This window comes from Microtus oregoni, unplaced genomic scaffold (assembly GCF_018167655.1).
Source record: "Microtus oregoni isolate MIOR12 unplaced genomic scaffold, Mior012 000000F_ref0000247, whole genome shotgun sequence".
In the NCBI taxonomy this organism is placed as follows: domain Eukaryota; kingdom Metazoa; phylum Chordata; class Mammalia; order Rodentia; family Cricetidae; genus Microtus; species Microtus oregoni.
This window is the reverse complement of record NW_024543059.1, coordinates 27,266,364-27,287,331: the sequence shown is the minus strand read 5'-3', so window position 1 is coordinate 27,287,331 and position 20,968 is coordinate 27,266,364. Positions and strand designations below refer to the sequence as shown.

Genomic DNA, 20,968 nt, shown 5'->3' with positions numbered 1-20,968 from the left:
TAATTCTGACTAGAGTCTCTAAGGATGCTCACCCTGGCTGCTACAGGGGGGAGACAGGAGCCAGGGAGGAGCTTCTAGCCAGACTAGATAGTTCAGAGACATCTCTTTTCCCCATCATCCTGCTTGTCTTCTTCTTTTTCATTGATTTTTAGGTGCTCTTCACATATGAAGGACATATAAACATTTGGAAAGCTCCAGGCAATACAACTGGTTTTCTACCAGCTTGTTTATCATCTCTTAGCTGTAATTGATATGCTATTGTTTACTATACAGATGTTTTACATTTTTATTTTATCTTATCTCTCATTTATTTTTTTAAAGTCTTCCAAGTTCTAACAACTATTTATTTAGCTTGGAGACTGGAACAGTGACATTTTACTAATAATTAGGTTTAGAATAGAAGAAGCGAATTGCATTTGAGCGTCTCAAGAAAATGTCTGTGGGTCTCAGAGGACAGAGTGGTTGTTGTGGCTGCCAGAAGCTCACAGAGGAAGCTCACCTCTGTGGACCCTGTGAAGGCTATCTTGTTGATCTGTGGGTGAGAGGAGATTGCTGCTCCCACTGTGGGCCCAAAGCCTGGCACGATGTTCACCACACCCGGAGGGAACCCGACCTGGGAAGAACAGAAATGGCATCAAAGGATCAGAAGGACAGCGCCAGCTGCAGCTGCAGACCCATCTGCAGGGGTGGCGAGAGCCGTAGCCCTGTGATGTTCCCAAGCAGAGCAGCATCCTCAAGGGAAGCTGGGTCATGCACTGGCCAGGACACACCTACATCGGCAGCGTGTCCCCCTTCCCACCCCTCATCCTAACCCTCTGCTGCAAGCTGGGAATGAAAACCTAAAAGTACTTAGGTGAATTGGTCACCTTCTCCCTGTAAGAGCCTCTCACACTACAGGACTCAGGGGGACAAAGGTTCAGGAATGCCACTAGGTGGCAGTGGTCCTCTTGTATAAGATTGCGTGTGTGTGTGTGTGTGTGTGTGTGTGTGTGTGTGTTGGGAAGAATGTGTGTGCACATATGTGTGTGTGCTTGTATGTCTGCACGTGTATATATGTGAACATGAACATTTATATGTGAGAATTGTGTGTATATATGTGGGTACAAGAACATGGGAATGTGAAAACGTGTGTATTTGTGAGAGAGTGTGTGTATGAATGTATGAGTATGAGTGCGTGAATGGGTGCACCTGTATGTGTGTAAGAGATCATATGTGAGTCTGTGTGTGCATGTTTGTGTAAATATTTGAATATGAGAGCACATGACTTGTGTGTGACTGTGTGTTTATATGACTGTGTGTGTGACTATGTATGTGTACATGACTGTGTGTATGTGACTGTGTAAGTATGTGACTGTGTGTGTATGTGACTGTGTGTGATTGTGTGTATGTGACTATGTGATTGTGTGTGTGACTGTGTGTGACTGTGTGTGTGACTGTGTGTGTATGTGACTGTGTGATTGTGTATGTGACTGTGTGTGATTGTGTGTGTGACTGTGTGTGTGTGACTGTGTGTGACTGTGTGTGTGACTGTGTGTGTGTGACTGTGTGTGTGACTGTGTGTGTGACTGTGTGTGTGACTGTGTGTGCGTGACTGTGTGTGTGACTGTGTGTGACTGTGTGTGATTGTGTGTGTGACTGTGTGTGTGACTGTGTGTGTGACTGTGTGTGATTGTGTGTGTGACTGTGTGTGTGACTGTGTGATTGTGTATGTGACTGTGTGTGTGACTGTGTGTGATTGTGTGTGTGACTGTGTGTGATTGTGTGTGTGACTGTGTGTGTGACTGTGTGTGTGTGACGGTGTGACTGTGTGTGATTGTGTGTGTGACTGTGTGTGTGGCTGTGTGTGTGACTGTGTGATTGTGTATGTGACTGTGTGTGATTGTGTGTGTGACTGTGTGTGTGACTGTGTGTGTGTGACGGTGTGACTGTGTGTGATTGTGTGTGTGACTGTGTGTGTGTGACTTTGTGTGTGTGTGACTGTGTGTGTGTGACTGTGTGTGTGTGACTGTGTGTGATTGTGTATGTGACTGTGTGTGTATGTGTGTGGAGCAAGGCATCCATGCTCTGGCCAAGCCAGTGTCGGGTCTTCCTCTGCCCCACCCCCGTCCAGGTAAAATGAGAACTTCTTCCCCCTGCTGGCCCCACTGGGCTCATCCAGGATTGGCACTTGCTGAGGCAGGGGGCTGTTGATTCTTTCATACTCACACCCATGCAAGGTGCGTATGGACAAACTCTCCATTAACAAGACTCTCACCAAACTAACCAGGAAGAAGGTGCCCTCCCCAACAGAGCTGGTCTTGGCTATCACTTTCTTGGCAAAATGACATTTTTTAGGGCACAATGTTTGCATCTTTACTTTCCTAGACATTATTATGTAACACTTGTGAATGTTGGGATCCTAGAGCCTCTTTTCCATGATAAGTGTGCCCTATGTGGCCCCTGAAAGAAAGGTGAGACCTGGCTGATTCCAGAGGTCCCAGCCTCCCTCAGCAGTCCAGCAGGTACTTTCCAGCTGCAATAGTCTGCGTCTTTCAGCTCATCTTTCTTCCTGTCCTTTCGGTCTTTGCTATGTGCACGCCGATGACGGAATAACTGAAATATGTTGCCAGGTGTGTCTGGTAGGTGTCCCTCTAGGTCACTGCTTGCCTGAGTTGTGGCTCCCCTGGGGTGGGAAGGACACTGTGGAGGCTCTTGGGGACCTATGCACAGCTGTAGCTATCTAGCTAGCTGGCAAGGTCACCCTTCCCAGAGGAGGAAGAACCTTTTCACATCCCGTGGCCACTGAGCCCAGGACCTGCGGAGTTTGGGGCTCCCTCTTTTTTTGACCCTCCTGCAAATGCTCTAGATAAAACAGAGTGCTCACAACCAGTTTGGGACTTAGTGAGAGGAATCAGATCTTATTAGGACTATGATGCGGAACAGCGGCTTCCAGATCAGCTACCACAAGCAAAATACAGTCATGTCCGTCCCTCTGCTCTGTGCATTGGAGGCTGCTGTCACGAATTTTCATGGTGCTTAGCTCCATGATGATTCTGTCTAGAATATCTAACATCTTCTTTCCAGACTTCTTACCTCTTTGATGAGAGAGCCCAGGTACAGGGCGGTGAGGGGTGTCTGCTCAGCTGGCTTCAGGACCACGGTGTTCCCACAGCACAGGGCAGGAGCTAGCTTCCAGGCCAGCATCAGCAGGGGGAAGTTCCACTGCACCAGAGCACAAGAAGAGGGCCCTGAGGCTCAGGTCCACTGTGTCCCCAACCCAGGGCCTACTCCCCTCTGTGGAGGAGGAAACCTCCTTTGCATGGTCAGAATGGGGCTTTGAAGGACAGCATTGGCTCGTGCAAGACTGCAGGAGCCCAGGGCTTGCTCAGCTGCACCCTGAAAATGCTAACACAGAGACACGTCTATCCCACGTGTCTTCCCCTTCCCTCCAAAATGCTTGCCAAAGGGTGACACTTTCCTTGTCTCTTCTGTCCTCATTTACTCAGTTACTATGGAAGTGGCCCACACAGGCAGCACTGAGTTCCCCATCATGCTCAGGTCTCAGTGGCCTGGCATCCTAGGCTGCCAGAATGGACCCTGCTATCTGACAGGTGTGCTCATCTTAGCCTAAGTGCCCACTTGCCAGCCTCCCTCTGCTTCCTTCCCAGGAGGCTGCCAATCCATGCCTTTGCCCAGGCAGGTCCCACTGATTGCAAAGCACTTTTCCCTGTTGACCAAACCTCCCTTCTGCAGCTCCAGTTAAGAGATTCTCCATCCCAGAGGAGCAGGCCACGTCTGGCCACTCTGCTGGAATCTACCGTGTCTCCTGCCAAACACCCTGAAGCACCCCAGGCACCCTCAGGCACAGAGGCCCGTGCCTCTAGGCTGCACTCAGCCAATGGTCGTTGCAGCGGTAGGAACAGTCTGTGGCGGCAAGCGTCCATACTCACTGGGGTGATGGCCCCACACACTCCGATGGGCTCGTGCCTGGTGAAGCACACAACGTTGTTATCTGGAAGGGAGGTGACACAGGGAAAGAACACAGTCATGGTCAAGAATTCCACATAGACCCAGTGCTTGGCAGCATACACCTTTAGTCCCAAAACTTGGGAGGTAGAAGCAAGTGAATCTCTGGGAGTTCAAGGTCAGCCTGGTCTACATAGCAAGTTCTAGGACAGCCAGAGCTATACAACAGATAGACCCGGTCTCAGAAAAACAAAAGCCAACAACAATGAAACAACCCCACAACAACAACAAAAACACACACAAACAAGAAGGAATTTCACATGGTTAAAGAAGAAGAAAAAGAAGAAGAAGAAGAAGAAGAAGAAGAAGAAGAAGAAGAAGAAGAAGAAGGGAACAGAGGAGTCTGCAAAGATGCCAGGTCTGATCTGTTGCACAAAGACGTGGCCTGAGCTCAAAGCAGGAATTGAGTTCCCTGGAAGAATCAGCATGTTGCCCTGTGGGGAAAGGGCTGTGGGGAGGCCCCAGGGGAAGCACCTGGAGGGAGAAAGAGACAGAGTCCCCAACAGACCCATGGGAGGCTACAGTCTATCCTGGGCAGACTCACCTGTGGGGATGGTCCTGCCCTGGATCTTGTCTGCCCATCCGGCAAAATATCTGAAGGTCTTAATACAGCCCTCCAGGTCCATAAAAAAGGCATGAAGGAATGGCTTGCCGGTGTCCATGGTCTCCAGGGTCTGCAAGAACAAGATGGCTCCTTTGTAGACAGTTTTCTTTTCTCTTGGGGTGGTTAAGTAGAGGGGTGCAGGAGAAAGTACAACCCTCCGTCCTCACATGCCACGTCAGAAAGCCTGCCTCAACACTGAAATGGACCTGCCCCCTACTGGCAAGGACTGGCCAGGCTCTTTTGCCTGGCGCTTGAAACAGGGGACTGGTGAAGCATAGGCCGTCTTCCTTTCTGCTCATTTGGAGGTTCTGGGCACTGGCCACTCTGACCTTTGCTCTTCTATCCAGAGCACTCTCCACTGTTACTATCCAGACCCGCAAATTCGTGCACCCCAAGGAGCTTCCGAAGTTCGGCTAGCAAGAGGGTGGTTTCTTCTAACAAAAGAGAAGGGGGAGATATTGGCTTTTCCTTCTCGGCTGAGCTGGGTAGTGTGGCAGTGGAAAGAATGATGGCGCTCAGGAGGGTCAAGCCACCAGCACAAAGATCTGATGCTTCCCAAGCCGGCTGCAGGCCAGATGCGGAAACAGGGCAGGGAGGGCAAGTTGGCTGGAGTAGGCGGTCACCCAGGCCAGGGTGCTGTTACCGCTCAATGTTGGGATTCTTTTCTATTTCTAGCCCGGGTGAAAGAAACCCCTTTGTCCCTCACACCAGCAGTCCCGTGGGGCACTATGCTGAAACCTCCAGTTATCCGGCTTCACAGGAAGTAGCCACCCAATGCGTTGCCTAGGGCTGGATTCCTGCTGAAGTGTCTATGGAGCTAATGATGCTCCAGCAAGGGAGGCGCCTCCTCATTCCTCACCCAGGGCTTTATCCCCCAAGCCCTTGCCTACGTCTTGGGTGCTGGATGTCTCTGTTCCCATCAGAAGATGAATGGGCAGATGCTGACACTAATGGGGCCGATGACTCCCTAAGTCATCACTGACCAGCCGCCACTGCCTTCCAGTGATCTCAGCCATCACCCTAGGCATTTGGAAGGCTTACGATATTCAGGGCTCTTCTGACTTTTGCTTCAGAGACAACCCAAATAAACAACCACCTCCCGTGTGTGTGGCATGCACGTATGTACATGTTCACGTGTGTGTGTGGACACATGTGCGCATGGGTGTGTATGCCTATGGAAACTTCTTCCAGTCACTTGACACCACACTTCTTTTGAGATGGGCTCTCCTTGAGCCTGAGTTCACTGATTTAGCTAGACTGGCTGGCCAGTAAGCTCTAGAGTCCCCCTCTCTATCTCCCCTACCCTGGGATTTACAGGTACATCCTGACATGCCTAATGTTTTTAAGGGGTGCTGAGGATCCTAACACTGGTCTTCACGTTTGTACAGCAAACACAGTGTTGACTGAGCCATCTCCCTTGCCATAAGAGCAGTCTCCCCTGATTGATGCTGGCTGAGCCCCCAAATGTCTTCCCCCTCAGTTACCTCTGCTGTAAAATGAAGATAATAATGTTTTCACCCTCTTGGGGCTGGTATGCGAGCTAAGGGAATCGATGATTGCACTCATATAGGCGGCTAATGCAGTGCGATTGTGCAGTTAGCACAACTGGCAGGTGACCCAGCTTTTATCTTATGCGCTAGACAGATGCTTGGTGACCCTCACTATGTCCCTGAGGAGGAAGGACTCAGACTTGCTGAAGATGACAGAACTTGACTAGGTCTGACTGAGGCCTGGGTCCTACCTGCAGCATCAACGTGACCCCTTGGAGGCCAATGTGACCCCCTGTATCTATACCTTTGGCCTCTGTGGATCAGCATCCGAGTTGGCACTTTCGTCTTCTGAAGAGAAGCCTAGCATTTTCAAGAATGTCTGAAGGACCCCGGCTCTGTGAATCTCCTAAGAGCACATGCATACCTTTGCATGAAGCTAGGGGCCTGTCTGTTCTTGGCTCCTTGCTGTGATAGAGCAAGAGAGAGAGGACATTGGTGGAGCATGGTGGGAAGTTTGCGGCATGACAGCCCCCTGTCTCCCATCCTGGATTTCTATCTTTGGCTGGCTAGTCTTGGACAGGGTACTTCCTTTTTCTGGGCCTCAACTTCCTGATTTTGAGATGGGATAATACATACTACAAGTCCAGAGCCTACATCAGCTTCTTGGAGGGCATTCAGTAAGCACTGCCCACAGATTTTTTAAAAATCCTTAACTTAGACATGTTTGCTTGGTAAAGTAATAACTTGAATTTTCTAGGTTGATTGTAAAGAATTTGTCCAGACAAACTCAAGTTCGCAAGAAATTTAGACAGCAGGTTCCTTAAAGGGGAATGGCTCAGTTGGTTAAGTGCTTGCCTTGCAAGCACAGGGACCTGAGTTCAGTCCCCAGAGCCCATGTTTAAGAAAAGCCAGGTATGGTAGCACAGTCTCTCTCCATGGGGGAGGCAGAGAAGGATCTCTGGGGCTCGCTGGTCAACAAATCTTACCTCATGCGTGAGCTCCAAGCCAATCAGAAATTCCATTTCAAACCAACAGTGTGGAGCAGCACCACACGCTGACCTCTGACCTCCACATGCACACTGAAGAGTGTGCATGCACACCCACGTTCACGTGTCATGCTGACTAGTGTTTTGTCAACCTGTCACAAGCTAGAGTCATTGGGAAGATAGAACCTGGACTGAGAAAACATCCCCACGCATGTGCACAAGTCTGTGTGGGCATTCTATTCTTTATTACTGGTTGATGGAGAGTGCCAGAGCTCACTCTGGCACACTGTGCACAAGTTATCCTGGCTGGGGTAAGAAAGCAAGCTGTGCAAGCCATGAGGAGCAAATCAGTAAGCATCACACTCCCATGGCTTCTGCTTCAGCCCCTGCCTCCAGGCTCCTGCCTGGAGTTCCTGTCCTGACTTCCTCCAGTGATGAGTGGGACCTGAGAGTTGTAAGGTGAAATCAACCCTTTCCTCCCCAGGTTGCTTTTTGGCCATGGCGTTTTTTATGACAGCAACAGAAACTCTAACTAAGACGCATGCACATCGTCACCTGCACAAAAAAGAAATGAAAGATAAAAAAAAAAAAAGAGGGAGAGGAGGGGAGAGGAGGAGATTGGAATCAGAGGACTGAGCTTGAGAAAGCAAGTGTTCGCTGCTGACAGAAACAGACGGTTGTCAGGTGACTTAGTGCTGTGATTCAAACATGAGCCACCTCTGCCACTCCCAGGCTTACTTTCTTGAGCTTATTAAGAGAGAAATGCACCTTCTGAAAGATGAACGCATCTTAACGTTCGGATGCTACAGGACGAGAACGTGCTGGGATGCAGCCCCGAATGCCCGTATGCCCACACCATACAGGAGGTTCTGTAAAGGGCACTAAATTGAAAGCTGATCTTCCCTTGAGGGAGGGAGCCCCATTTGGCACTTTACTGGATGAGCACCCAAAAGGCTACAGCTTGAGCCCAGGGTGCCCCAACATATCAAGAAAAGCCACAAGCCACTGAGGCTCCCACATCTGTTTCTAAACTTCGAACACAGAATAAACACCCAGCTCCAACAAACCACTGAGCTGGCAGGAGACTATGACAGACTAAAAAGCCCTTTGCTGCTCAAAAAGGCAGGAAACCATATCAAGGTGGAGAGCGAGGGGCACCCTCCTATGATGTGGTCAGAATTTTCAAAGCCATATTTCCCAGTCATTCTTGGGTCCCTTTAATGTTGTGGCCAAGAGCTGGATCCAATTCTTGTGGGCAAGCAGGTTGCGGTGGCAGGAGCGATGCGCTGGGTGCCGTCCCCTTTCCTCCCACCTGCGTCTGTCTGCTATCAGAGCGATGGGACAGGCTGGCGAGGAAGGTGGCCTTGCACTACTGCTCCACAGATGGCACTGACACTTGAGGACAGGGTGGGTCGGGTCGCCCAGGGCACATCCTCTTGAGCCTGCTATTAGTACTCACGGACATTGCAGACTGATGAGCTCATGCGGGGGAAAACAGAAATGTTTTTGAAAAAGCCAGTTTGGCAGCTTGCACAGTGCGGCTGGTTTTCGGTGCAGGAAGAAAGCAGAGGCTCTCTGGAGCTTTCGCCCTGGGAGGGAGCTACACTCACTCAGATTCATTCCTGGGAACAGGAGGCCTAGCAACTGGGAGGAAGGAAGCGGAGCTCCTGGTATCCACAGACACCCTCGCAAGGAGAAATCCCCTAGTCCCAAGGAGCACACTCAAGACAAAAGCTATTCAGTGTCCCGCCTGATACTGTTCTTCGGAAGGATGGCTACTCTCCTGGTTTTCAACATCAGAAAAAAAAAAAAAAAAAAAAAAAAAAAAAAAAAAAGTTTTCTAAATCAAAGACCAAAAAGGAAATATCCCTGCCCACAAAATGGGTCTCAAGGTTTGAAAAAAAAAATTAATTAAGAAATTGAAGTGTACAACAGCTGGAGTGAAGGCTGCAATGGTTTCAAGGCTTCCCCACTGGGCTAGTGACGCAGCTCTGGCCCAGGGGCTGGCCACCCAGCCTGAAGACCCGAGCTGGATGCTTGGGAGGACCACTTCCTGAAAACTGTCCTCGGATCTCCACACCTGCACCGTGGCAAGCGCACACCGACACGCATGCCCACACCCGTTTCCCCACATTTAAGACACAAAAAGCTTCCTGTGGCCCAGAGATATCGCCTGGGCATCTACCTCAGGACCAAAGGAAGACTGAATCTTGTTACAGAACAGGCTTACCCACCCATGGGTAAGCTGGATTACTATATCTGCCCCTGTGTCCTAGTGGAGGAGCCAAGGTCTCTAAAAGGTGCTGGCCAGCAGGGAGGTGGGGCAGCTTGGGTCAGAGCCTGGGGCTCACGTAGCATCAACACGATGATCACAATTATTTATGATAGCTGTTTCCTCTTTGGTACTTACAGCTGGGGACTCTGCTGAAGATTTTAAACAGTCCCCCCCCCCCCCAGCAATACTTGGATATCATTATTGATGTTATTTTACCTGAAGAAATAAATCTCAGGCAGTGAAGAAACTTGCATGTAATTAGTAAGTGGCAAAGCTGGGATTTGAACCCACACCTTTTATGCCGTGGGCCTTCCATAATCGAATCTTGTCCTTGCCAACATTCTGGATGTGCTCCCCCACTGTCCAGGTCAGGGGTCATACAGGGCTGTATTTAGATCCTACAAGGTCTTCAATTTTCTATAAACAATGTCGTTTGTTTTAATAATTCAAACGAAAGGACTACAACCAGTTCATTAGGCCTGTGGTTTCACGTATATTCTGTGATGGCCGAAAACTTCAGGTAGTGCCTGATCCCTACATACACGCTGCCTTTTCCCCCATTCTCAGTTCCCACAACAAAGATTAGCTTGCAAATCAACATAAGAGACAAGAATCAGCTGTTAATAAATAAAAATCTAACAGTTCACCGCAATGTAAGGCCAATTGCTTACTTCTGGGATGTTCCATGCAATATTTTTGAGCTGGGTTGATTCTGGATAAACGAAGCCTCAGATGAGGGAGACTAGCATACCTATGATGAGGTTCTATTTATGTTTGCAAGGAACTTCATATAAAGAAGAAAATAGTCAGTACAGAAATGTGCTGGCGAGTTCAGGTGAGCTCAGGTTTTGGTGACCAGCCGTGAATGTCCCTAGTCTAGGAACCACAGAAGCAGGGGAACTTCCTTTACACAGCTTGGCCAAGAAGCAGAGCTTCAGGGAGACAGTCTGACTTTCAGATGAAAAGGATGAAGTCCTGTGGCATGGCCACTCAGTATCCATGTCCAAAGACCAAAACAGACCCATGGCCACACAAAACAAGCACCTCAGATGCTTCCAGCCACATCCCATGGTCCCTCAGTGAGGGGAGCAGTGAAGACAGCCCCCCCCCCCACCTGCCCAGTGCCTGTACTCACTGCCAGGATCGCGCGATCCCTTTCCAGGAGATCAGCCAGCTGGTGCAACAACTGGCCTCGCCTCAGGGCATCCAGCTGGCGCCATGGGGAGTCCCGCTGGAAGGCAGCTTGTGCGGCCTCCACAGCCTTGTCCACGTCGGGCTGCATGGCGAAACAGAGAGACTGTGTCACTTTTCAGGTGGCTGCAGTGTGAGGGCACAGAGAACAGCAGCAGTGTCTTGTCGTGGAGCCAAGGAAGGAAGGGAAGCCCATAGCTTCAAGCAACAAGCTTTTAAATTCTTTGGATGACTGGGGGCTTCCAAGTAATGTTTTTTTCTTTGCATGGTAAGTATTTTAAAATATTTCTGTAATGGTCAAGTATTAATGTTTTATAGAGTCATTGAGCTCAAATGTTTTTCTTGATGACCCAGCTCTAAAAGGTTTTCCAGGGCAGCGATATGATAGCTTAGCCGGTAGACGGTTTGCTGTGAAAACCTGAAGACCTGAGTTCAGTTCCCAGAATCCATAATGCAAAGGGAGAAACGACTCCCAGAAGCTGCCCTCTGACCTCCCAGAGAACACAGGAGTGTCTGCAGGCACACACATGTCACATACACACTAACAATAAGGAAAATAAAATGCAAAATTAAAAAGATTTTCCATGCACCAGCTCCATTTCAGCGCCCACAGAGACCCCATTTCCACTCTGTTATACTTACAGAAGAATAGTAACCACGGATCTTGGTGATTTTATTTTTATGCTGAGAATTGAATTGGAGCCTTGCATGTGCTAGAGAAGCCTTCACTATTGAGCCTCTGCCCTCAGTCTTTTAAAAGGGCAGAAGCGAGAGGTCTACAGAGGAGAGGAACCTGCCCTCATTTCAGGAACACGTGCTCTGAAGATCTGGTGCTGATGGGCAGTGGTTCACCCTGCCCGGAGCCTGTTTCCCTTGGGTGATGTGGCAGGTAGTTGATGAGGATCCCAGCCAGGAGATGCCTCTGCTAGGACCATCCCCAAAGGCTTCATGGAATGAGGGGAAGCTTTAGCAGGGGAAATGTTGGACACTGTGGTTCTTGTCCTGGTTCCCGAGGGGAGGCCAGGGCCTCTCCGGCTGCAAGGGACAGGCAGCCTCTGTCTCTGGGTGTGTAGAGCAAAATGTTCGTCCAGTGGATGGGAGGAGCCAGTGCCTGCCATTGGGTTCCCACTTTCCTCCTGGGGTGGCCCTCCCAGCTTCCTCCCAGCTCCTACCCACTTCTTTGCTTTGCAGTGTAAGGAGCCACAGAGAGTGGGGTCTATGCAGGTGAGCCACTGTGCTTCCTGCAGATCCAAAAGCTGTCTGTTGTGGAAGAAAGTCCACATCTTCTTCCCTTGGGCCTCACCAATGCACCTAGTAAGGATATCTGCCTGCTCAGCAGGTGTGATGGCACACACCTATAACCTCAGCTCACGGGAGGTGGAGACAGGAAGATTAAGAGCTGGAGGCAAGACTGCTAAATAGAGAACTATCTCAAGAAACCAGGGGCTGAGGGTGGGAGGGTGTTGCTCAGCACTGGAGTGTTTACCCAGCATGCAAAAGGCCCTGGGGTTGACGTGCAACCCCCCACTCCCCCCAATATCTAGAATCTGTAGTCCCAGGAAGATCCCCCAGAAACCTAGGAATTTTCCTCTAGCCTGGAAAATAATGCAAGATGGTATCTCAGAATGGGGAGGGGAGAAAAGAAAGAGGGGGATAGGGGAAGGAAAGGGCAATGGTGATGGGAAGGGATGGAACAGAAGAGAGGAAAGGTGACAAAGAAAGAAAGGAGGGGGAGGGAAGGAAAGGAGGGGAAGAAGGGAGGGAGAAAGAAAAGCAGGAAGCCAGGCAGGCAATCCATCCAGTACTCCAGAGGTTAAGCAGGGGATCATGTTTTTCTTCCCTCTGTAGGAGGTTGTTATCCTAATCATCTTTTATTTAGAGGCCCTTCTATTTAAAACACATTTTATGGCCTTGAAAAGTAAAAAAGATACATGCAGAAGTTCCTTCATGTCTGTGTGATAAAGGAGACCTTACACTAGGCACAAGGTTGACTCACATGGGCATGTGGGTTTCCACTAGCAAAGAAATCAAGCAGTCATGTGACATATTACTAACCCCCCCCCCGGATCATTTGGGGGCATCCTCCCCATCCTTCAAGGTTTCTTTTCTTTTCTTTTTTTTTAAGTGTCTCCTGCCAGAAAGCTACTTTTGGTGAAACACCCCAGCAGGAAATGCCTTCTCAAAAGCTTCTTTAATGCTTACAGGTTGAAATAATTGATAAAAACCTTCCCTTTAGCTGTGTGATGAAGACAGCTGAGGTCATCCTCAGAGATGGAGAAACATCCATCAAAGACGGTGAGTCTTCGCAGAGGACCATCTGTAATTGATCCCACGCTAGGCCGCATCTGAGCTGCACATACCGACCCGTTCCCGCGGCTCCCCTGGCCCTACCTGGAGATGGGCCCGCGTGGTTTACAGCCAAGCCGCACAGCTTCCTCAGCCTTGACTTCCCTCTAACGGAATTACTCGGGACCCACCTTATCTCCTTCCTCCACCTCGCATATTTTCTCGAGGGTCGAGGGGTTGTACGTGGCGAACTTCTTCCCGCTCTTGGACTCGTGCCAGCTGTTGTTGATAAATATCTAACCGGGAGAGGAAGTGCAACAAATTAGGTTTAAATCAAAATCATACAATTTCAACATGCTAAGGACCTTAGGTAACGTCTTGTCTACTTTCTCCCCCACCCCCTCCCCTAGATGCTTTATAGAGGAGACCTGGAGTGGGGGAAACAGAACACAGAATCCCCCCGAAGCATTCAATGGGGAATGGCCTCACAGTTAGAACCAATTTGACATAATTAATCTAAAGTCCTCTAGAGTTATTTTTCTAAATTATATCTTCATTTGTAGCAATAGCATGGATTTGTCAAGGAATAGCTAAATTCATTGGTTACAAGGATGTGCACATTGAAGTTCGCATAGTGGTAGGACTTTGACAGAAGGGTGGGCAGGCTTGTGCACGTACAATCAACCACGTCCCACAAGGCTGTAAGCTATGCACACCCCATCCTCCTTCCAAGCAAGATCCCCAGAACCTAGGTTTATTTGAGATCTTCCCATAACTCCTTGGGCTTCTTTAAGCATGGTCTCTACCTCCTCTTTACAATGCTTGCTTCCTGGAGCCTTTTACAAAGCCGGTGTTGGAACACAGCATTAAATATCTGGGTTAAAAAACCTTTTAGATTATGTTAAGTAAACTACCATTTATATTCAGAAATAAGTAGCTCACAAAACATTATTTTATAGAAGCCTCCATTACCCAAAACATAGCTGAAAAGACAATATTTAAAAAGAATTTATCAGATCGGCACACTGAGACCCAAGCTACTTACTCTGACGTTTTCCTAAGCTCTAGTCACCTTTAAAAGATGGCGTTAAAAGTTGTAGCTTTTGGGGGCTGGAGAGACAGACGACACAGCGGGAAAGAGCAGTGGCTGCTCTTCCAGAGGACTTGGTTTCAATTCCCAGCACCCACGTGGCAGCTCACAACTGTCTGTAATGCCATTTCTAGGGGATCTGTACTTTTACATAGACATACATGCAGGTAAAACACCAATGCACATGAAATAAATTTTTTAAAAAAAAGTGTGGCTTTTGGAAAGAACCAGAAACGGAGGGAACCCATAACACACAAAGCAGGTTCTGACGGCATAGTTTCTGTACTTTCTGGACCTTCTTTCATGTAGCTCACCTGCAGAAAAGCCTGCCAAGGGCCTGCCTCAGTTCTACAGCCTGAAACAGATTCCATAACTCCACAAGTTAGTAAAATGATAATGATAATTTTTTTTTTTACTGTGGGTCTAATTTCAGTGATGGAAGACAATTCATTTAGTACAGGACCATCCCCTACTGATAGCAGACCTGAGAGCAGTCATGCTCTGAGCGTGTGACTTGGCTGCCATGGCTTCAGACTCGTATAGGTTTTAAAGCAGAAGGAAACCAAGTCAGGCTACCTCTGGAGGGAACCTCAAACACCAGGCAGGCTTTGGCCAGGCAGGTGAGCAGAGGCTACTCCAGACCCTCAGTATGGAGTTTGGAGCTGAGAGCATGAAGTTCTAGTAGGGCATAGCCATCCAACTTCTGGAAGCTCAGCGCCTTCCATGTGAGGCCAGGCCCCCAGGGAAGCAAGCGAGGAAAAGGCCTGGCTACAATTACAGGTTTATTCTTCCAGCTGAAACCAAATCCAAGAGTTCACTTTTGCCATGCAGCAAATAATTCCTCGGCAGCAGCGAGAAATTAATAAGCAGGGAAGGGGTTAGTGCCGAGAGGAAAGTGAAGCCAGGAGCAGGCCCATTTGAAGGAAGATGAAATTTCGTCGCTTAGATAATAGAGACTGTCAGTGAAAATTGCTGATTCTAGGTCCTTCCTGGTGTCGATTCCAAGAGGGAGGGAAAATGAGAAGGTGGTAAAAACAGAGCCTAAAGAGCAGGGAGTGGAGGCAGATTGCAGCGATCGGATGTCTGCTGCATACACCTCACCTCCAGGCAGACTCTTCAAAAAGAATACATATATATGTATATATTACCCGATTGTCCGTGACATTGATCCTTAGACCTTGCAGACCAACAACCTCAAATAAAAACTCCATCATGGACCGTATTTCTCCATCCCAGTGTTTCTCACTGAGCAGAGCTGTTTCCATTATCCTACTTGTTTGTTTGTGACCTTGTAAGTGATTCCCACTGCTAGGTTTCTTTCCACTAAAGCAGCTCATAAACACGAATGAAGAAACAGTCCCGGGCGGGGCCTACCACTAGTGCTGGCTGAGTTGTTGTGAATCATAACGTACTAGCTGACAGGTCTAGGGAGGAACTGTCTTCATCGACTTGTGAACCGGCAGGGACAGGACATTACTGAGATATAAGGTTAAAGATGCTTTGAGATGTAAATAGAATTCAGATTTTACAGATGGACCTGGAAGGTGGGCTGGATAGAGGTCAAGGTGACAGTCACAAAATAGAACCCTGCTGGCATTATTTCCATCAGCTTCATTGGACTTGGTTAAATTCAAGATGTCTACATTTTTGGGAGATTTGGGGGAATTTTACTTTTCATGGAAGAGATGGTAACACTTTGGGTTTTGACTGATTAAAACACTTGAAAGAGAACCGCTGCTACTGGAAGAAATTTATTAAAGGAAGCGAGTCCCTCAAACGGAAGGAGCCGCCATCCTCTACCATCAGTACGGAGACTCTCCAGAGGACCCCCTCCCTCTCCTCATCAGGATCGTTCCACACGACCTTGTGCCCAGTGTGAAAACCTGAGAACAAATGAAGGAGTTTTGATAAAGTCATCCTTCTGAACACTGGTAGATCTCCCTGCCGTGGCCTGAGCTCAAACGGGTCCTCCATGTTGGAGAAGCACAGTGAGTCAGGAAAAGCACACACCCTTGCTGGTTCCCATGCTTCTCAGGCCACTGTTTGTCCTGGGCCTGGGTTCTGTTCTGCACATCTGTGGCTCCCTTCCTTAGCCCAGGGCACCCTGATGGTACAAGGCTCACCATGGCCTTTTAATTGTTATAAGAGGGCTCTGCGGAGGTGCACAAGTAGCAAGGTAGGAGCAGGCAAAACCAATAAGGGACTGAAGGTGCAGCCGGACATCAGGCAGTTAGAGAAAGCATCCTGGAATCTCCCAAGGATCCCAGATCTCAGATCCCTACATCTATCTCACCAGGGTGCTGCAGCCCCCATCAAACACACCGCACTTTCAACCCGCAAAGGCAAGGAGGGATCTGTTAGAACAGTAATAAATATCAGTTTTAAAAACGAAAAACAAACAAACAAACAAACAAAAAAACCTCCCAGGATTATCTTCATAAAGGCTGCAAGGGCACCTTTAAAGTGTTCTGGGGATTTGCCCGCAAGAGGCAAACTTTTCCTGCTGTGTAGCCAGATAGTTGTGGGACAATCCTGTACACTTTCTGGTTGCTGTGGTGTTTTACAGAACTGTAAAAACAAAACAGAACATCCAGCACCAGCACAAGAACCTCACCGTAGTCACTATCCCTCCCATTCCCAGTGCTGCTTTTGGAATTCTCCTGTTAATGCTGATCCGATTGAGGAAGCTACATTTACAAAACTTCCAGTCCTCCCAGGGTTGTCCCTCTCTTGATTACAGAGCCTTCCTTGGAAAAACAGTTCATGCAAATGTCACGCAATTAATACGTCGGCATGGCCAACTTTGGGGACTAAGTGCCAACAGATCCGAATCTGAAGGCCACACAGAGTGGCCTGCCACTTTCGCCTTTTGATTAAAATTATTCCGGAGGGATAATTGCTACGTTTGAAAGTAAAATTGATGAGGGTGGTTTCTAAGATTGTGACAGCTGGAGTTGGGAGCTATGGATAAGATGTGCAAATAAGATGGGCTGAAGTTTCCAGACCTGGAGCCAAAAGCTGCCCTGGGTCTGAGACCCTCAGAAGCCCCACATCCAGCAGGCACAGAGCCGCGCATCCCATCCCAGAGTTTACCGCTGTTCTTCCTCCAGAACACCACTGTCCCCGTAGCTCAGAGCAGGTATCTCAGTACTCTGCCTTTTCCAGCCTCCCAGCAAAGGGCAAACTCCGTCTGCGGCCGTGTTCAACCCGCAGCTCAGTTTCTCTAGTCCCAGTCCTTGAACGTTCATCACTAATCTCCACGTTCCCTCCTCAGTTCTACTGGCTACAGGCTGAGCACACGGAAAGGCACCAGATCCTTCTTTCACTGCCTAAGAAGACCTACTTCCCACTTGCAGTTCCCAGGGTATCTCATAGTTGAAGCTTAACTCATCTTGGAGTACTCAGGTACCTATACTCATCCCACAGCCCGGGTCCTTCAGACCAGACACCCCTCTGCCAAGAATTCACCGCGCGCCCAGTCACTGTTGCAAGCAACAACACTCAAAGTGGGCTACGGCCCCGGCACATGGGGCCTCTGCAGGCTACAACTCCGCAGCTTGTGGGTTGCGGAGTTGAACCCTTGCTCCTCAGGTTTTGAGGCTTAGCTCGCCGAGCCAGAGGCGCGGGTTGCCACTCTGGGTGCCCCCCATAAGTGAGGTTTCCGAGGAGCCGGACCCCACCAGAGACTCTCAGGTGTGGGCAGCTCCCTCTGGACTCCCAGCAGGGTTGGCTCCTCGTCCCGTTCTCCCTACCAGACTGCTGGGCGTGGAAGTCCGAAGCCGTCGGGTCGAAAGGGAGCTCTCCTCACCTTAGTGAATTTAACCTCCAAGTTGCGGATGGGGCGCGGTAGGACAGGCGGTTTCCCATCCTGCTGTCCGTTTTCCACAGCCCCGTTGGTGGTGGCCATGGCTGGTCTGCGTTCTCAGACCCAAGGCGTCCGAGTCCCCGAAGCTCTGCTTGGGCGGTGAGCGGCTTGCTCCGGGTGACAGCTCCGCGCCTTTATGTAGAGGCCCCACGCCTCCCGCCCAAGGGGGCCGCCTAATTGGCTGCAGGATGGAGGAAGGGAGGGCGGGCGCGGGAGGGGAGGAGGGGACCCAGCCGCCGTAGCCACCCCTCCTGCTGTCCCTGCCCCTGCGGGAGCCGGACAGTCCCGGTCCGACCTCGGCTGCGGAGGGAGTGAGCTCTGCGCGTCGCCGGGCGGCCACGCGGCGGGCTTCTGTAGCCCTGGAGGCTGCCCTTATGCGAGCTCGGAGAGGGACTTCAGGGCCGAGAATTCGCAGGACTCGGACATCAGTAAGGGCAGAGAGCTGGCGCGCCGCGATCGCCTTAACTGGCCCCTCTCTGGGCAATCAGGAGACTTTGTCCGAGGCACCTGTGGTCCCCGACCGCAGCAGTCGCTCGCTGCACTTGCCCAACTTTGGCAGAAGTGAGCGCTTGCTCTGGGGCCCCTACACTGCGTCCGGAATCTGGGCATTATGTGGCCATCACCCATCGCTGCCTCGGCTTGGGGTTCAGTAGCCAGACTTCCGCGCTCCATCCTGTCCCAGCTAGGACCGCTGAAGTTCCAGTATGAGCCGGACTGGCCGGGAGCTTCCTTCACACCCATGATAGAAGGCAAAAAAACGAAGCGACAGCTCTTCTGCGCAGCACTTGGGAGACTTGTGGCTGCTGGTCCTCCAATCTTCATAAGCACACACCATCCTCAGGCCCAGCCCAAGGAAGGCAATTATTTAATATTTGAAATGCATAAATTACATCTCTTGTTTTTAAAATGGTGAAAAAAAAATCCCCCAAACACAAAAGGCATAATGAGATCTTTGCAGCTGTTTGCTTTCAGACTCAAAACTCTTAATGTTTGTGTTGCCCAGAACTGCCAAGAAGGGGTAGGGATAAAGGCTTGTCCAACTCCTTTTATTTTGTCTTTTAGGAAAAATAGTCTTAAGTCCCATCTGAACCCATCACAGGAGAGGCGCTTTCATTCTCAGAGAGGCTCAACCATCGTCTCTTTCTGTGAGAAATCCCACGAGAGTCAGTGAAGAGCTTCCCCTGCTCTAGGTCCTCAGTGTCCAGTCTGTTCTCCACGTTCTTCCCCACTGTAGTGTCCCTAGGCGTCCTTCTGGATAGCGGAATAAGCTGTGAGTCTTTGGAGAAGCCCAGTTTGAGCTCTGCTCTCTCTCTCTCTCTGACAGTGGGAAGGTCCTCTGTTGTATAGGCCGAGTATGCAGGCAAGACTGGAGAAGGGGGACTGTGGGTCCCCAAATGAGTGAAGAGTGACAGACATCTGAGACTCTGCCACTTGCTGGGCTCTTTGCCTGTGTGGCTGGTTCCATGATTCTCACCTTGGTAAAAAAAAAAATCTGGGATGTCTCCTACCCTGGACGCTAAGTCCCATCATGTGAGTGTTTTTGAAACAGTGAAAGCCCTGCCCTGTGCAGTGGCCAAGGACCAAAGGCTGGCAGTGGTCACAAGCCTATCAGAATTCTCATCCCATAAGTTTACCTGAGATCCTGCCTGGGTTATCAGTTCATCAGGTCTTTAAGAAAATACAAGCTCTTAAAATGCACAGAGAACATTGGCGTTATTAAATAATTGCTGGCCTGATGGAGGAGGCAAATGGGCCTGGGAAGAAGCGCTCTACTAAAGGTGGCTGGTTGTCACCACCAGCCACAGGGTGGATAAAGCAGACAGCCTCAACTCACGCACCAAGACTCCCTCCTGACCTATGGCATCCGCAGAGCCTTAGAGTCCATGGTGACGCCACAGACAGACCAGCTCACCTACGACTCTTCTTGCTGATTCCCACGTGATCCTGAAGCCAGAGTAGAACACTCAGCTATAGACCTTCCCTGCAGTAGGCGGTTCCCAACGAGCAGAGAGGGTGGGCAATGAACTTGGCTCTGGGCTTGTCCTGACTGGAAGGCTCTTCCTCCACGCCCCTCAGCTTGTCGGTCAGCAGGCAGGGAGAAGCTGAGATGCTCGAGTTCCCATTTTACAGGTGAGTAAACAGAGGCAGGTGGAGACTTGCCCCAGACATCACTGTCTTGGAGGAACCAGAAGCAGACTGTGGGAGTGGAGCGGCTGGTGCAGGATGTGAGAAGTTCTCTTAAATTTCCCTGTCACATTTGTTCACCCAAGGATACGCCTGTGTCCCAAGGTGGCCCCATGTCACCTGCCATAGTTAAGGTCATAAGTGCTTTATGGGGTGATAAAATAGTGGGATTGTCCCTTCTGGGCAAGTCTACTAGGAACCAAAGTCATGGCCTTGGCCACAGGGACCTGGCCCTAGGGATATAAAGGAGAGGGGCGGAGGGGATGGACATGCATTACTTTTCAAAGTGGCTCACCAGGTGTTTGGGAACTTCCTGAGCATTGTGGTTGGTGAGAGCCCAGCCTCCCTCCCCCATCTCTTCCTCCAACCCAGCTGTGTGATCCAGGGTCGGACACTGGAGCTCTGAACTTTAATTTCCTTTCCTGTAACCCCCCCTCCCCTTTTTCCACTTCCCAGCACTTGGGAGACTCAAGAAAGATAACCCTGGATAAACTGTAAAGTGCTGTATACGTGTCTGTTCCTAATTTTCCCAGTTTTCCTAACAGACGCTTTTCCCCAGAAGTCAGCGCGCCGCCCTCATTTCTTCCTGGCTGATGGCATTGCTGCAGCCTACACTTTCCCACTAATTTCATTGTTTTTGTATTCGGGTTGGTGGTGCTGGCACTGTCTGAGGCTTGGCTCCTTGGCAGGTGTGTCATGTGATCCGGGACGATGTGGAAGGCTTGTTTGTGTGATACACATTTTATAGAAATAGGCATCATGGGGGCAGTATCTCCAGACCAACACCAGCCCAGCACCAACATGACAGTTCACAACTGTCTCTAGCTCCAGTTCCAGGGGGATCTGACACCCGTGTCTGGTGCCTGTGGCCATTGCACACGTGTGGCACACATATACATGTAGGCAAAGCACTCACACACCTATAAATGAGTAAATAAATAAATATTTTTACGAAGCATGGGTTCTGGAGGAATGGCTTAGTCACTTAAAAT

At 49.7% G+C, this 20,968-nt stretch overlaps 1 protein-coding gene across 1 annotated transcript in view; it reads right to left on the bottom strand.

Moving 5' to 3' along the window:
* The window catches only part of Aldh1a3 (aldehyde dehydrogenase 1 family member A3), a 35,087-nt gene extending 17,203 nt beyond the window's left edge, over positions 1–17,884 (bottom strand). The window contains exons 1-7 of the mRNA XM_041649390.1: positions 17,736–17,884; positions 13,029–13,133; positions 10,496–10,636; positions 4,550–4,679; positions 3,930–3,991; positions 3,073–3,201; positions 500–613 (exon numbers count right to left, since the gene is read on the bottom strand). Of these exons, the coding sequence (XP_041505324.1) occupies positions 500–613; positions 3,073–3,201; positions 3,930–3,991; positions 4,550–4,679; positions 10,496–10,636; positions 13,029–13,133; positions 17,736–17,834 (780 nt within the window). The 5' untranslated portion in view covers positions 17,835–17,884. The remainder of the gene's footprint in view (positions 1–499; positions 614–3,072; positions 3,202–3,929; positions 3,992–4,549; positions 4,680–10,495; positions 10,637–13,028; positions 13,134–17,735) is intronic.
* Positions 17,885–20,968: the final 3,084 nt, after the last annotated feature.